General features: G+C 39.4%; 1 protein-coding gene across 1 annotated transcript; it reads right to left on the bottom strand.

Moving 5' to 3' along the window:
• Positions 1 to 8,361: 8,361 nt before the first annotated feature.
• LOC138880808 (uncharacterized) lies at positions 8,362 to 16,363 on the bottom strand. The gene is made up of 5 exons (XM_070160987.1): positions 16,162 to 16,363; positions 10,696 to 10,845; positions 9,517 to 9,764; positions 9,138 to 9,199; positions 8,362 to 8,947 (listed from the first exon to the last, which is right to left on the bottom strand). Exons 1-5 carry the CDS (start codon positions 16,361 to 16,363, stop codon positions 8,362 to 8,364), a joined length of 1,248 nt encoding a protein of 415 aa, XP_070017088.1.
• Between the last annotated feature and the right edge of the window lie 1,031 nt (positions 16,364 to 17,394).

Raw genomic sequence — 17,394 nt, 5'->3', positions numbered from 1 at the left:
ATGGACCTCAACTGGTCCTTGAAATCTTCTTCATAAGAACTCAGGCACTCCACCATAACAACTTTTTGAACTCTGTTCTCCATTTTTTGCACCAATTTGACTCAATGTGCCTCACATAGAATCTATGATGTGAATTAGGAAGCACATTGTTCACAGCCTCAATTAACCCCTGTATAAGGCAAAAATACAAAAGGAAGCTGGATAAATAGAAGCAGATTAAAAAGACAAAAGGAAAAAATAAAACAAGAGTTGTTTAGGCATAAATATCATACCTTTTGCATATCCGACATGAAGGTGATGCCTTCACCCTCCTTGAGATGTAGTGACCTTTGAAGCAATTTCAAGAACCAAGTCCATGTCCTTTTTGTTTCTTTATCCACTACTGCCCAAACTATAGGATATGTTTGGTTATTACTGTCCAGTCCAACAGCAACTAACAATTGTCCTCTAGCTTTTCCTTTTAAAAATGTCTCATCTAAGCAATAAATGGTCTTAAACCTAAATTAAAGCCCATCTTGAGAGCTTGAAAGCAAATATACATTCTTAGAAACTTTCTTTTACCTTCAGCAAGTGCATTCTTTGACAAGTTAATGACAACATCACTCACTGGGTTAGTGTCCCTTAACTCATTGGCATAAGCCTCAAGTTTCTTATAGTCATCTATAAAACTTCTTTCCAACTTCTCCAAAAATCAGTCTTTTAGCCCTCTTGCACTTTTCATAGCTAACATTTACATTAAACAATTGTTTCAGATCTGCTCTCATCTCCTTAATCTTGTACATAGGATTTTCTTGCACCTTCTTCTTAAAGCAATTTGCTATTGTTTGATAGTCAGCCCTAATGTTCTCAAATGCTTCTTCACATGTATGCTCATCTCTTAATGCCTTTATCCTAACTTCAGGAAGGTTCCCATCCCTGAAAATCAGAACAACAAAATGGCAATCACCAACACAGTGATACCTTAACCTTTTTTTTATCACTTTTATCCACTTTTAAGTCCTTTTTATTTGCCAAGAAATAGAAATTAATGCAATTTCTAGCTTCAGGTATGTCTTTGAAGCTCATACCCCTGTATAATTCCTTATAATTTTTTAGCCCTGCCCCAATTTCAGTATTTCTTTGCTTAGCAATTTTTTGTAATCTATCATAATCATAATCAACCTCACTATCAGAATCATCACTATAATTATCACCCTCACTCTCACTATCAGATTCACTATAGTCAGTACCATAATCAGTTATTACTGGATGTGAGTCAGTGTGATGAACAATATTAGGCACATTAATAGACTCTTCATACTCATCAACAACATAGAAGTTGAGTACCTTAAATACATCAGAAATTAAACTAAGTAAATGCCTCATCCCATCATCATTTTCTACCTCATAGTAATCACCAGAAGGTCCATTTACAATAAGTTTTTGAACACCTACATGCCCTAACTCACTAATGTATGTTGTTTCTAGAAGCTTGTAAGAAATAAGTTCAGAATCATACCCTCTCCAGATATGGACCAATTTCTTCGAATACAAAACCTAGGGTGTTGTGGTCCAATCCCCATCATAATGCAACATTATGTCAACCAAAGGCATCCTTAATATTCTGGAAGGCAATTAAAAATATTAAGTAAACTGACAAAGATAATTAATAAATAAATTAAATAAATAATAAATAAACCTACACATGAGCTAATAAAAGAACCTAAGGAAAACAATTAACAAATTAGAAGAAGAAGAAGAAGAAGAAGAAGAAGAAGAAGAAGAAGAAGAAGAAGAAGAAGAAGAAGAAGAAGAAGAATAAGAATAAAAAAGATAGTGACTTGGTGGACCACATACAACATACTCAGCCAGAAACATTAATAATAGTAAAGGGAACAGAAAATAGAGGACCAAAAACATTAACAATAATAAAGGGAACAGAAAATAGGGGACTAGAAACATTAACAATAGTAAAGTCTCACTGACAATAAAATACTCAGATTCTCGGTTACTTTAAGGGAACAACATACACCATATATAAAAAAAACGACAACTTAAATCACAAATTGTAACCCCACATTCTCAGCCAGAAAAGGCACAAAATCACACTCGGGGCCACCAATAGAAGAAGAATCTCCACAATAATGTCGACCCGTAAAAATCCTAACATAAAATAGCTTAAATAATACATGCAGACGCATAACAACATAGATATTGTTGATTTGAGCTCATGTCATAAACTGTAAAAGCCTAAAACGATTAAAAATCAAAGAATCAACTAGATCGAAAATATGTTTAAAAAAACCACCAATGTCTTTCTTAAACAAACACAAAATGGAAGATAAACTTACCTTTTAAAGAAGAACAAGCATAAATCGGAAGCATCAATGTCTTTCTGAAGGCTATACGACCTAGGGTTTTCGAGATAATTTCTTCTTCTCTGAGTTCTATATATCGATTTAGGTTATAGGGGGAAGACTAAGAGGATTTAAGTTAAAGGGGCTGGGGTGGGTCGGGTTAAAAGGGTTGGGTCGGCTAGTTTTTAATTAGATATGGGTCGGATGATTTTAGACCAATAGGATATTTACACGTGTATTAATTAATATCCTACTAATAAACTAACGGTTGAGGGGCATTTTAAAAATCAAAGTAAAACGGTAAGGACTTTAATAACACAAAGGTGAAACGGGGGATAGATATAGCTTATTTTTAATAGTAGAGGGGTATTTTAAGCCCTTAACCGAAGAAATAAAATCTTTTGTGGGTGGTAAATATTAATGTTAGGATGAAAAAGCCTACTAACCATAAATTTGGCCTGTCAACCAAAAATTCAAAATCACCTAAGTTTTCGTAATTTATCCAATAACTTGTGTGGATCTATATAATATAATTAGGGGTGTTCATGGTTCAATTTGGCTCGATTTTTGCTTAAAACTAAACCAAACCAACTAAGGCAATTTTTTTAATATTTAAACCAAACCAAACCAATATAGTATCAATTTTATCGGTTTTATTGATTTGGTTCGGTTTTTTGCGAATATTTTTTGTTTTTAAAGATATAGTTTATAATGCAAAGAAATTGATATAAGTGAGATTAAAAAAATAAAAATAAAAAGAGATATAGGAAAGCAAAACGTAAGGAGCATGTTACTAAATTAGTGTCATCTCTGACAACTACAAGTAGCTCGTCAATTAGGCAATGTTTTTTTTATCATAGAGCTTTTTTTCTTATTAATCAAGCGGGCAGAAACTTCATATATATTAATGTGAAAAAAGAAGCATTATCTTTTGCAAGTTTGCAACAAAAAACAAAATTAAGAATACTAACATTTTATAACAGAAAATTACCAAGTAGAATACCAAAACAAGGGAGCATAACATCTAAACAATCATGAAGCCTCAACTCATAAGTCTTCATCAAACTCAAATATAGTCGTAATATAAAGCTGAAAACACTGATACCAAAACTAGCTTGATATCATGCTATTGTCATTCTCATTCCATAGAAAATAATTACAGTGAAATAAGAATCCAAACACAATAAAAGTGAACCTCAATTGAAATAATAGCAAAATTGAAAATTTACTGCCAAAGTGCAAAATATCCTTAATTGAAGTTACATCAAATTGAACAAGTTCATCAAACACACTACTACTACCACTAGTTGCATGCATTACCAGTTCCAATTGGAATCTCAAAATTAATCAACACTTAAAGTTGTGCCAGCATATTCTGAAAAAGAAAAAAGTTAACATACTAGGCCTTAAAGCATTAAAAATGTAAAGAACATATTCAAAAGAGTTAAATGTGTACATTTACCTTTTTCAACTATCTCAAGATTCTGAATTTTTTCTAAAAAAATCTTCAAGCTTGTATTCTTTATAAGTTGATCTTAACCATTGATGAGTACAAATAAGAGCTTCTACTGTCTTTAGTGATAAAGAACTTTGATAAGAGTCAAGAATTCGACCACCAGGGCTAAAAGCAGATTCAGATGCAACAGTAGAAACAGGAATAGAAAGAACATCTCTTGCAATTCTAGAGACAATTGGATATCTAGCAGATGAAACTTTCCACCAAGCCAAAATATTTAAATCGTTGGTCTTTTCTAAATAATCTACAAAGTACTTCTCAAGTTCAGAATTATTTTCAATATTGACTTTATCTACCAAATGTTTCTCCCATTGTGATTGCCACATCTCGTCACTGTCCAAGATATTAATCTCATCCATCAAGCTTGTTTGACCACCAGTTTCGTCACTAGAAGTCTCACAAAAAAGAACTCTTGTAATGGTCATACAAGTGAGTCAAACTTTTGTAATGGTCATACAAGCGAGTCAAAGTATCCATCACCTTTTTTGACCGTTGGCCTCCCTCCAAACTACCATAAGACTTGTTGAAAAGAAATTCCACATACTTCAACTTATATCGCAGATCCAAAACAATAGCAACAACTAATAACTTGTTCATACTCTCAAAAGAACCCCAATACTTTTTAAATTTAACCTTCATCTTCTCGTCCATACCACTCAAAATATAATCTTCACTATGAGAATATTTTCGAATAAAATTCTGAAGATTAAAGATCTCATGAAAAAAGAATTAGAAGTAACATATGAAGTTCCTGAGAATTTCAAAGTGACCTGGTAGAATATCTCAAGGAACTTCATAAAACTTTAACACTCTTCCAATCATCTATAGATGGATGTCCTCCCATACTATTCGTCTCTAAACAATATTTGAGGTACTTATGATCATCATCATCATACATTCTTGAAAATGCTTTTCAAACTTTACAGTTGTATTTAGCATCATATATCTGGAGTTCCACCTAGTCTCAACATCTAAAGCCAAAGGACCATGAGTGTCAATCTTAGCCTTCTCAATAAATGACTTAAATGAATCAAACCTTCCAGCTGAGGACTTAACATATTTGACAACATTTCTTACTCGACAAATGGACTCATTTTGTCCAGTCAGCCCTTCTTTCACGATTAAATTTAGAATATGAACAATGCATCTAACATATAAAAACTCATTTCCTAAGATGCCTCCTTTCCAATCCTCAATCCTTCTTTTCAAGTGTTTAATTGCAGCATTATTAGCAGTTACATTATCTAGGGTCACCGTAAATATGTTCTCAATCCCCCAATCTAACAAGCATGCTTCAATCTCCTTAGCAATTATATCACCTTTATGATCCGGTGTTTGAGAAAAGTTGAGAATTATCTTTTTTAAATTCCAATCATCATCAATCCAATAAGTAGTAATAACCATAAAAGTTAAATTTTGAAGTGACATCTGTGTAACACTAGTAAAACATACATGTTGATTCTGAATAAGATTTTTAAGCTTTTCTTTCTCCTCTTGATATATTTTCAAGCATTGCCTAGCAACAATCAGACAAGAAGATAATTGAAAATTGGGAAAAGTAACTGCCATTAATCTCTTAAAACCTTGTCCTTCAACAACTTTAAAAGGTTATTTGTCGATAATGACAAACTCAGCAATGACTCTCCTTATCTCATTAACATTAAACACAAACTTTTCTAAAGTACATGTATTATATGCTTGTTCCCCTTTTTTAATTGGCCTGAGTGTTGATTGCTTTCTGTTAATAATTCTAAAGGGGGATTTAGGAAAAACTTCATTTAAATGCTTCCATTTTGTTGAAATTTCGTTCTTACTTTCATAAGCAAAATTTTTAGAACGGTAGTTGCATTTTGCCCTAGGATGAGTACTTGCTCATGAAAATTTAAAGACATAGAATGAGTAGAAATTGAAATGGAACAAAAAATTCACAAGATACATAGATGCTAAATTAGCCAACAAAGGACAAATTGATTTCTAAAGTAGAAAGAATCAGAGAAGGGATGCAAAGCAAGTATAAAGCTAGTTTAAAGGATAATAACCACAATCAATTAAAAATTAAAATACCCAATTTCTTTGTTTTCCCTTTATCGCAAACACATTGGAAAATATATTGAAAGGTTAAAATTGGAGTAGTACTTCTTACCGGGGTTGCCATTAATGATGGCAAGAACTAAGAAGAACTTGAAATAGTATTATACCTTTGCTGAAAATTGCGACTAGCTTTGGCTTTCGTTGATATGATATTGGCAATTTGCTTTTTAACTAGGGTTTTTACTTTTTTTTTACCTCTAAAAACATAATTCTATTTTATCTTAAACTTAAATAGGCTATGGGTCAATTGGGCTAGGGATTTTCTTCTTTACTTATTTGTAGTAAAAATTGCATGGGGCACCCTATTTGGTCGCCCCCTTTTAACTTATACCCATTTTATTTTTTTCGTTTGCATCCGAACCCATTTTTTGTTAAAAGCATTTTAAAAAGACATTTTTGCCCTTCTTTAATAAAAGACAATTGACAAACTGCAGGACAAAAACTTAAGCATGTTTCGGCTGAAGTTTTAGCAAATGAACTAAAAAACTTCAGCTTGTTTATACTAAAGTTTCGGATGAAACTCAGGACAAAACTGTAGAATGCGTTACAAACTTCAGCATGTTTTGGTATGAAGTTTTAGCATATGAACTAAATAACTTCAGCATGCATTAGCTAAAACTCTTTAGAAAATTACATACTGCAGGACAAAAACTTAAGCATGTTTAATTTGAAGATTTAACAAATGAACTAAAAAACTTAAGTATGTTTAGTCTGAAGTTTTAGCAAATGAACTAAATAACTTCAGCATGTTTTGTCTGAAGTTTTAGCAAATAAACTAAATAACTTCAGCATGCATTAGCAAAAACTCATTAGAAAATTATATACTGCAAGATAAAAACTTAAGCATGTTTAGTCTGAAGTTTTAGCAAATGAACTAAAAAACTTAAGCATGTTCAGTCTGAAGTTTTAGCAAATGAACTAAAAAACTTAAGCATGTTCAGTCTGAAGTTTGAGCAAATGAACTAAATAACTTCAGCATATTTAGACTGAAGTTTCAAATAAAACTCATGACAAAACTATAGACTGGAGGATATATAACTTCAGCATGCATTAGCATGAAGTTTTAGGTTCAACATGAAACAACTTCATGCTACATTAGCATGAAGTTTTAGCTTCAATGTGAAATAACTTCATTCAAGTGTGATTTTGAAGATGAATCTGGATAAGTTTCTAATTTTTTGATAAAGTTGTTGAGAGGAGAGAAGGAGATCTTTTTTCACGATTGAGGTTGCAGATCACGTGATTGATGCATGATGCAGGTTTTATATCTTTTGTCAGGGGTATTATTGTCATATTATTGCGGATATTTTTCAGCTGGCTACCAAATCAATTATTTTTTAAAAATAAGGTACAGGTTAAAAAGTGGCACAAATATATGGTACGGCTGCAAATCCCCCTTATTTGTATTAATATTGGACTTGGGATGAGCCAAAATTATATATATAAAAAAGATTGAGAAGATTCAATTATATATATATATATATATATATATGTATATATATATGTATAATATATATATATATATACATATATATATATACATATATATAGTTTGGATTGGTTTGGTCCGATTTTTTGGGGGTTTAGTATCAAACAACAACAACGACCCAGTGTAGTCCCACAAGTGGGGTATGGGGAGAGTACTGTGTACGCAGATCTTACCTCTATCCCGATGGGGTAGAGAGGCTGTTTCCAAAAGATCTTCGGCTCAAGAAGACGAAAAGACAAAAAGAGACAATATATCAGTACCATCATGAAAATAATAACAACAACATAAGAACCATCGAATAGATGAAAGGCAGAAATAATGATCAGTAAATAATGCCTGACACTTAAAACGGAAGAGTAGTGTAAACACAACACTGACCACTAGTAGCCTAAGACTAAATCCTGTCAGCCTAGCCTCACACTGATAGACTAAATATGCTCAACTACCTCCTAACTCACAAACTTAATGCTCGACCTCCACAGTTTCTTATCGAGTGCCATGTCCTCGGAGATCTGAAGTCTCACCATATCCCGCCTGATCACCTCTCCCCAATACTTCTTAGGTTGCCCTCTACCTCTCCTCGTACCCACCAAGTCCAATTGCTCACACCTCCTTACCGGAGCATCTAAGCTCCTCTTCTGAACGTGCCCGAACCATCTGAGTCTTGCTTCCCACATTTTGTCATCAATAGGAGCCACGCGCACCTTCTCCCGAATATCTTCATTCCTAATCTTATCCATCCTAGTATTCCCGTACATCCACCTCAACATCCTTATTTCTGCTACTTGTATCTTCTGGGTATGTGAATTCTTAACTAGCCAACACTCAACCTATACAATATGGCCGGCCTAACTACCGCCCTATAAACTTACCTTTGAGTAGCGGAGGCACTTTCTTGTCACACAGGACTCTAGATGCTAACCTCCATTTCATCCACCGACCGCTATACGGTGTGTGACATCCTCATCGATCTCCCCATCCCCATGGATAACTGATCTAAGGTACTTGAAACTGCCTCTCTTGGAAATGACCTGCGATCCAAGCCTCACGTCGATGCCCATTTCCCTCGGCTCGGCACTGAACTTGAACTCAAGATATTCCGTCTTCATCCTGCTCAACTTGAAACCCTTTGACTCAAGGGCCTGTCTCCAGACCTCCAGCCTCTCATTAACGCCACTCCGCGTCTCCTCAATTAGAACAGTGTCATCAGCGAATATCATACACCATGGTACCTCTCCTTGAACATGGTGTGTCAGTGCATCCATCACCAGAGCAAATAAGAATGGGCTGAGCGCAAATCCTTGGTGTAACCCCATAACAACCAGAAAATGCCCAGAGTCACCTCCCACTGTCATAACCCTAGTCTTAGCTCCATCATACATGTTCTTAATCTCCCTAATGTAAGCAACCAGCACACCTTTCGCCTCTAGACATCTCCAAAGAACCTCTCTAGGAACCTTGTCATATGCTTTCTCCATATCAATAAACACCATGTGCAGATCTTTCTTCTTATCCCTGTACTATTCCACCAACCTCCTAATAAGGTGGATAGCTTCCATAGTATAACGACCTGGCATGAATCCGAACTGGTTGTCTGATACAGACATCGTCCTCCTCACCCTCGCTTCTATTACCCTCACCCACACTTTCATGGTATGACTCAATAGTTTGATACCCCTATAGTTGTTGCAACTCTGGATGTCACCTTTGTTTTTGTACAACGGAACCACAATACTCCACCTCCACTCGTCCGACATCCTCTTCATCCTGAAAATAACATTAAATAACTCTGTTAGCCACTACAAACCTGCTCTACCCACACATCTCCAAAATTCTACTGGGATCTCATCGGGCCCGGTAGCTCTACCCCTTCTCATCTTACACATAGATCCCACGACCTCCCCAAGCTTGATGCACCTACAGTACCCAAAATCGCGGTTGTTCTTAGAATGCCCCAACTCGCCTAGCACAATATCTTGATCCCCTTCTTCATTTAAAAGTTTATGAAAGTAAGTCTGTCATCTGCGCTTAATTTGGGCCTCTCCCATCAATACTCTACCGTCCTCGTCTCTAATGCACCTCACTTGATCCAGATCCCGAGCCTTCCTCCCCCTCGCCTTAGCCAGCCGGAATAACTTCTTCTCCCCATCTTTGGCCCCTAGATCCTTGTACAGACGACAAAAAACCACAGTCTTAGCCTCCGTGACCGCCAGTTTCGCCTCCTTTCTAGCTACTTTATACCTCTCCCTATTCGGACTCCTCTCAACCTCGCATTTGCTCCCTACTAACTTCAGGTATGCCGCCTTTTTCACTTCCACTTCACCTTGGACCACTTCATTCCACCATCAGTCGTTTTTGTGCCTACCAATGAAACGCTTCGAGACTCCTAACACCTCTCTCGTTGCCTCCTGTATATAATCTGCCGTTGTCGACCATATAATGCTCGTGTCCCCACTACTCCTCCAAGCTCTCACAGCCGATAGCCTCCCTTCCAACTCCTGACTTTATCCTTAATCAAGGCTCCCCACCTGATCCCCGGTCGACCTTGTGCAGTCCTCTTCTTCCTCTTTATCATAATACCGACGTCCATCACCAAGAGCATGTGCTGCGTCGCGAGGGTCTCAACCAGGATAACCTTGCAATCCTTATATAGCCCTCTGTCGCGCCTCTTAAGGAGCAGATAGTCAATCAATCTGAGTCTTCGCCACCATGCTCTAAAAAGTAACCAAATACTCCTCCCTCTTTGGGAAACTAGAGTTAGCAATCACCAGCTCAAACGCCCTTACGGAATCCAACAGCGAAGTTCCTCCTGCATTTCTATCCCCAAAACCGAAGCCACCATGTACCTCGCCATAGCCGTCTGTAGTCGACCTATTATGAGCATTAAAATCCCATCGTATAAATAACTTCTCAGCAGGCAGAGTACTACGCACAATCTCATCCAACCCCTCCCAGAAGCGTCTTTTGATCTCCTCATCCAAGCCCGCTTACTGCGCATACGCACTAATGATATTTAGGGTGCACTCTCCAACACCCAACTTAATAGACATTAACCTATTATTCACCCGCCTAACCTCTACCACAAACTCTCTAAGTTCCCTATCAACCAGAATGCCTACACCATTCTTACCCTTCAGGATTCCAGAGTACCACAACTTATACTCGTCTGCATTCCTCACTCTCAATCCTACCCACTAAGTCTCTTGGAACACACTATATTGACCTTCCTCTTCTATGGATCTTCACCAACTTTATAGACTTACCCGTCAATGTACCTTTGTTCCATGACCTAATTCTCAACCTACAGGCACCCTTGTGCCCCTTACCTATTTTGCCTCCCATCCCAACCCCCAACCCCCGGCCTCTCCGAGGACATGACGTTACTCTACCATCCCAGACTACAGCCATTATACCTACAACAAACGAAGGAGAATCACTCACACTCACTAGGCAAACGGACCAGACTAGAAGAAAACAAGTTGAAGGGCTGTAACTACAAGAGAGAATGGAAAGGGTACTACATAGTGCTCTAACTCCAGAATGTCTAAAACAAAGTAAATACAGAAGGGCTGTAACTACAAGAGAGAATGAAAAGGGACTCCTCGGTCTGCGAACGCAGCAGATATACCTCGAAGTCTCTAAAAGATCGCCTCGCCTCAAGGATGGTAGGGCTGAGATGAAGAACCTTGATCTGCACATGAAAAATATGCACAGAAAGGGCATGAGTATACTATTAGCAGTACTCAGTAAGTGTCAAGCCTAACCTCGGTCGGGTAGTGACGACGAAAGTTAGGGCCCTACTGATTATAGATGAAATAAACAAGGTAAACAGTATAGAATATGACAATATAATTTAAGTGCTAAAAGTCTATATCAATTAAAAACACAGAAGGAAATCAAACTCAGTACATAGAAATAGCAACAGGGGATCTCCCGGGATACCATCCCGTAGTGCCAAACGTAAATGTCCAGAGGATCTCCCGGGATACAGTTCTATAGTCCGAATCACAAAGATGCAGGGGAAACTCCTGGAATACCAATCCTAGTCCCAAAGTAAATATCCAGTACATGGGATCTACCGGGTGTTGTCCCGTAGTCCAAAAAATAAATGTGTAGGGGGATCTAGCGGAATACCGATCCGTAGTCCCAAAGTAAACAAATAGGGGGATCTCCCGGGATACCGTTCCGTAGTACCAAAGTAAACACACATCAGTAATATGAAGAATATTCAGTTCCATCCAATTTCCTACCAAGGTAAAACATGTATTTCTAACCTAGCATGCTACACAGAATTCAAATAAAGCTGTTTGAACAAATAAAGCAATTAAGTCACTTAGACATGCTTCCCTAATCTAACAGTAGGTTTAAATTGCAAGTAATGTACAATAAGGAAGAAAAAACACATTTATAGTTACTTAATGAAAATAGGATTTTCAACAATTAGCACATGTGCGCGCTCGTCACCTCACACACAAGGCATTTCATATATCAACAACACCAAATCCTAAGGGGAGAGTTCCCCCACACAAGGTTAGACAAGCCACTTACCTCGAACCGACTAAAAAATCAACCCAAAACCACGCTCTTTCCACAAGTACTCGACTCCAAATGGCCCAAATCTATTCAAATCAATTTCATAATGTAAATATAACTTCAAGTAACTAATTCCACTAATTAGTTTGAAGCTAACATGCGAAATTAAGAAAATTGCCCAAAAAGTCCCCCGGGCCCATGTCTCGGAATCGGGTAAAAGTTACGGATTATGAACCCCCATTCACTCACGAGTCTAACCATACCAAAATTATCAAAATCCGATGAAAAATTCCCAAACAAAACTCGAAAATTAGGCCTAAGAACTTTTCCGAATTTTCCCTCAATTTCTCACCCCAAATCCGAAATTAGATGATAAATTCACGTTTAGATTAATGGGTTATAAGCAAAAGGAGTTAGGAATCATTACCCAAGTGATATCTCTGAAAATCCCTCAAATTCTCGCTCAAATCCGAGCTCCCAAACTCTAGTTTTGATAAAAATGGCTAAACCCTCGACTTTGAAATTTTATAATCTGCCCAGGTATATCCTTCTTCTTGAATGTGGAAGGACCATCGCGTTCGCGAAGCACAACTTCGCTTGGTCCAGAATTCCTTCATCGCGAATGCAATAACAACCTTCTCCCTCCTACGTGAACGCGGGACCCTCTTCGCGAACGCGTAAGCATACGACCTCACAACTTCACGAACGCGGAACCATCATCGCTAACGCGAAGCGTTAAGCTTCCACCAGCCCCAGCTCCTCTTAGCGAACGCGAGACCCCACTCGCGAACGCGAAGAAGGAAACCAGAACTGGAGACCTTATGCAATTTTCTAAGTCCAAAATTGACCCGTTGAGCATCCGAAACACACCCGACGCCCCCGGGACCTCAACCAAATTAACATCGAATTCAAGCCTAAGAACTCCAAAAACTCTCAATTCCATTTTCGATCAAAATGTTTACCAAACCTCGTCCGAATGACTTGAAATTTTGCAAGCACGTCACATTCAACACTACAGAGCTACTCCAACTTCCAGAATTCCATTCCGACCCCGATATCAAAATCTCACTATCGAACCGGAAACTTCAAAAATTCAACTTTCGGCATTTCAATCCTAAATAAACTACGAATTTCCAAAACACAATCCGATCACGCCCCTAAGCCCGAAATCACCCAACAGAGCTAACGGAATCAACAGAATTCCATTTCGAGGCCGTCTTCAACTAATCCGACTACGGTCCGAATTCTAAAGCTTAAGCTCTCTTTTAGAGACTAAGTGTCCTAAAACACTCCGAAACTCAAAACAAATCATCTCGGCAAATCAAAATAGCAGCAACAAACACTGGAAAAGCAGTTAATAGGGGATTGGGGCATTAATTCTTAAAACGACCGGCTGGGTCGTTACATCCTCCCCCTTTTAAAACATTCATTCGTCCTCGAATGAGCATAGAGACATACCTGAAGAGGTGAAAAGATGAGGATAATGGTTGCGCATATGCTGCTCGGTCTCCTAGGTCGCCTCCTCGACTGGCTGACCCTGCCACTGAACCTTCACTGATGCAATGTTCTTTGACCTCAGCTTTTGAACTTGCCTGTCCAATATTGCCACTGGCTCCTCAACATAATATAGATCCTTGTCCAATTAGACTGAACTGAAATCCAACACGTGCGACGGATCGCCGTGATACTTTCGAAGCATCGAAACAAGAAATATCGGATGAACTCCTACTAAGATGGGAGGTAAGGCAAGCTCATAAGCAACCTCCCCAACACGTCTCAATATCTCAAAAGGACCAATAAACCTCGGACTCAAATTCCCTTTCTTCCCAAATCTCATAACGCCCTTCATAGGCAAAACCCGAAGCAGAACCCGCTCTTCAACCATATAGAAAACATCACGAACCTTCCCGTCCGCGTAACTCTTCTGTCTGGACTAGGCTGTACGGAGTCTATCCTGAATCATCTTAACCTTCTCCAAAGCATCCTGAACCTAGTCGGTGCCCAATAATCTAGCCTCACCCGATTCAAACCAACCCACTAGGGATCTACACCGCCTACCATACAAGGCCTCATACGGTGCCATCTGAATGTTGGACTGATAGCTTTTGTTGTAGGCAAACTCCGCCATTGGCAAGACTGATACTAAGAACCTCCAGACTCCATCACACACGTATAGAGCATATCCTCAAGAAATCTAAATAGTGCACTCAGACTGTCCATCCGTTTGGGGGTGAAATGTTGTGCTTAACTCTACCCGAGTACCTAAATCATGTTGTACGGCCCTCCAGAACCGTGATTTGAACTGAGTACCTCTATCTGAAATGATGGAAACTGGAATGCCATGCAGACGAACGACCTTCCGGATATAAATCTCCGCCAATCGCTCCAAAGAATAGGTAGTACACACAGGAATGAAGTGCGAAGACTTGGTGAGCCAATCCATAATCACCCAAATGGCATCGAACTTTCTCAAGGTCCGTGGGAGCACAACTACAAAGTCTATGGTGATTCGCTCCCACTTCCACTCCGGAATCTCTATCTGCTAAAGCAAACCACCCGGTCTCTGGTGCTCATACTTTACCTGCTGACAATTGAGGCACGAGCCACAAACCCAACTATATCTTTCTTCATTCACCTCCACCAATAGTGCTGGCTCAAATCCTGGTACATCTTCGTGGCACACGGATGGATGGAATACCGCGAATTATGGGCCTCCTCTAGAATCAACTCCCAAAGACCATCAACATTGGGTACACATACCCGACCCTGCATCCTCAATATCCCGTCATCACCAATAGTCACATCTCTGGCATCACCGTGCAGAACCTTGTCCTTGAGGACGAGCAAATGAGGGTCATCATACTGACGCTCCCTGATACAATCAAATAAGGAAGACCGAGAGACCACGCAAGCTAGAAGCCGTCTGGGCTCCGAAAGATCCAATCTCACAAACTAGCTGGCTAAGGCCTGAACATCCATCGCCATAGGCCTCTCCACTACTGGTAAATAAGCCAAACTCTCTGCCCGGCGACTCAAAGCATCGGCCACCACATTGGCCATGCCCCAAGATAGTGATATCATAGTCCTTCAGCAGCTCTAACCACCTCCTCTGGTGCAAATTAAGATCCTTTTGCTTGAACAAATGTTGCAAACTCCGGTGACCAGTATAGATCTCACAAGGAACACCGTACAAATAATGACACTAGATCTTCAAGGCGTGAACAATAGTAGCTAACTTGAGATCATGGACAGGATAATTCTTCTCATGTACCTTTAAGTGTCTGGACGTGTAGGCAATCACCCTACCATCCTGCATCAGTACTGCTCCAAGGCCCATCCTCAAGGCATCACAATAGACAGTATAAGACCCTAAACTTGTAGGCAATATCAAACTGGGGCTGTAGTCAAAGATGTCTTAAGATTCTAGAAACTCGCCTCACACTCTTCCGTCCACTGAAACGGAGCACCCTTCTGAGTCAGCCTGGTCATAGGTGCTGCAATAGATGAAAACCCCTCAACAAATTAACGGTAATAACCCGCCAAGCTAAGAAAACTGCGGATCTCTATAGCTGAGGATGGTCTGGGCCAACTCTGCACTACTTCCACTTTCTTCGGATCCACCTGTATACCCTCACTCGATACCACGTGACCCAAGAATGCCACGGAATCCAACCAAAACTCACATTTTGAGAACTTTGCATATAACTTCTTTTCCCTCAAAGTCTAAAGCACTGTCCTCAGGTGTTTCTCATAATCCTCCCGACTCCGGGAGTATACCAGAATATCATCAATAAAGACACTGTGCATCAAATGCATGAAGGCTGCTGGGGCATTGGTCAGCCCAAATGACATAACAAGGAACTCGTAATAACCATACCGAGTCCTGAAAGCAGTCTTCGGGATGTCTGGCTCCCGAATCTTCAACTGATGGTAACCTGAATGCAAGTCAATCTTAGAAAACACTCATGCACCCTATAACTGGTCAAATAGATCATCAATACGAGGCAAAAGATACCGATTCTTCACTGTAACTTTGTTCAACTGGCGATAATCAATGCACATACGCATAGAGCCATCCTTTTTCTTCACAAACAAGACAGGAGCACCCCAAGGTGATATATTAGGCCGAATAAAACCCTTATCAAGCAATTCATGTAACAGATCCTTCAACTCCTTCAACTTAGGAGGGGCCATACGATACGGAGGAATAGAAATGGGTTGGGTGCTCGGCAAAAGATCAATGTCAAAATCAATATCTCTGTCGGGTGGCATACTCGGAAGATCAGCTAGAAACACATCAGGAAAGTCCCGTACTATTGGGACTGAATCAACTACAGGGGTATCAACACTAACACCTCTCACATAGGCCAGATACGCATCACACCTCTTCTCCACCATTAGCTAAGCTTTAAGGAAAGAAATAACTCTACTAGGAGTGTGATCTAAAGTACCCCTCCACTCTATTCGTGGTACACCTGGCATAGCCAGCGTCACGATTTTGGTGTGACAATCAAGAATAGCATAATGGGGTGACAACCAGTCCATGCCCAAGATAACATTGAAATCTACCATACTGAGTGATAAGTAGGGATTTTAACGAGTTTCATGCTCCTTCTTGCCTATGCTTTGATTATAAATTGTTACAAAATAGTCCCAAAAGGCTCATAAGTTGTGCTTGATTGCAGGTTTGATCGACAAAGTGACGAAATGTCAAAGAACGACTCAAAAGGAGTAAAACCTGCTCAAGTATCAAAGACAAAGTAAACTGAGGGCAAACAAGCCTAGTGCGAACCGCATAAAGTCGAATGCGGCCGCACTAGGTGATTTAGAGAGATGGCAAAACCAAGCTTCAAGCAACGCGGCCGCAATACGCATTGCACGGTCCACGATGAAGGTTCCGCGGCCGCACTACCTTTTTGTGCGGTCCGCGGAAGATAGATTCAGAGAGATGGAAAATGCCAAAGTTCAAGCCATACGGTCCGCGGTCATGATTGTGCGGACCGCGCCAGCTGCCTCCACGGCCGTGGTCCATTCTTCGCGGTCCGTGGAGCCCAAGTTCAGAGAGCCCAGAATTGATGTCCAAGAGCCTAGTACGGCCGCGGTCCATTTTATGCAGCCCGCGCTGAACCCGCAAGGGTATTTTTGTCCAGTTTTTCTAGCCTTGTATAAATAGAACATTTTACCATTTTAGATTATCTGATATATCTAGAACTGAGCTGCGCTCGTGGGAACCTCATCTGTAGCCATTTTTGGCATCTTAGCTTCAAATTAACGATAGATTCTTGTATTTTAATTTAGTATTTAATTAATATGCCTTGTTCTTCATCTATTTCTCTATTTTCTCCTTCAAGCATGAGTAGCTAAACCCATTAGCTAGGGTGTGGCTCAACCCTAGTGTGGGTAATTAATGAGTGTTGCCATCTATTGTT

This window comes from Nicotiana sylvestris, chromosome 11 (assembly GCF_000393655.2).
Source record: "Nicotiana sylvestris chromosome 11, ASM39365v2, whole genome shotgun sequence".
NCBI lineage: Eukaryota > Viridiplantae > Streptophyta > Magnoliopsida > Solanales > Solanaceae > Nicotiana > Nicotiana sylvestris.
Note: the sequence above shows the minus strand (reverse complement) of the source record. Positions and strands in the feature narration are given on the sequence as shown.

Coding starts and splice junctions, on each gene's coding strand:
- LOC138880808 (XM_070160987.1), bottom strand. CDS start 16,363: ATGGTGGAGAAGAGGTGTGATGCGTATCTGGCCTATGTGAGAGGTGTT. Junction 10,846..16,161: donor CATTTCTATTCCTCCGTATC/GTATGGCCCCTC, acceptor CGTTTGTTGTAG/GTATAATGGCTGTAGTCTGG. Junction 8,948..9,137: donor TCCGTTGTACAAAAACAAAG/GTGACATCCAGA, acceptor GGAATAGTACAG/GGATAAGAAGAAAGATCTGC.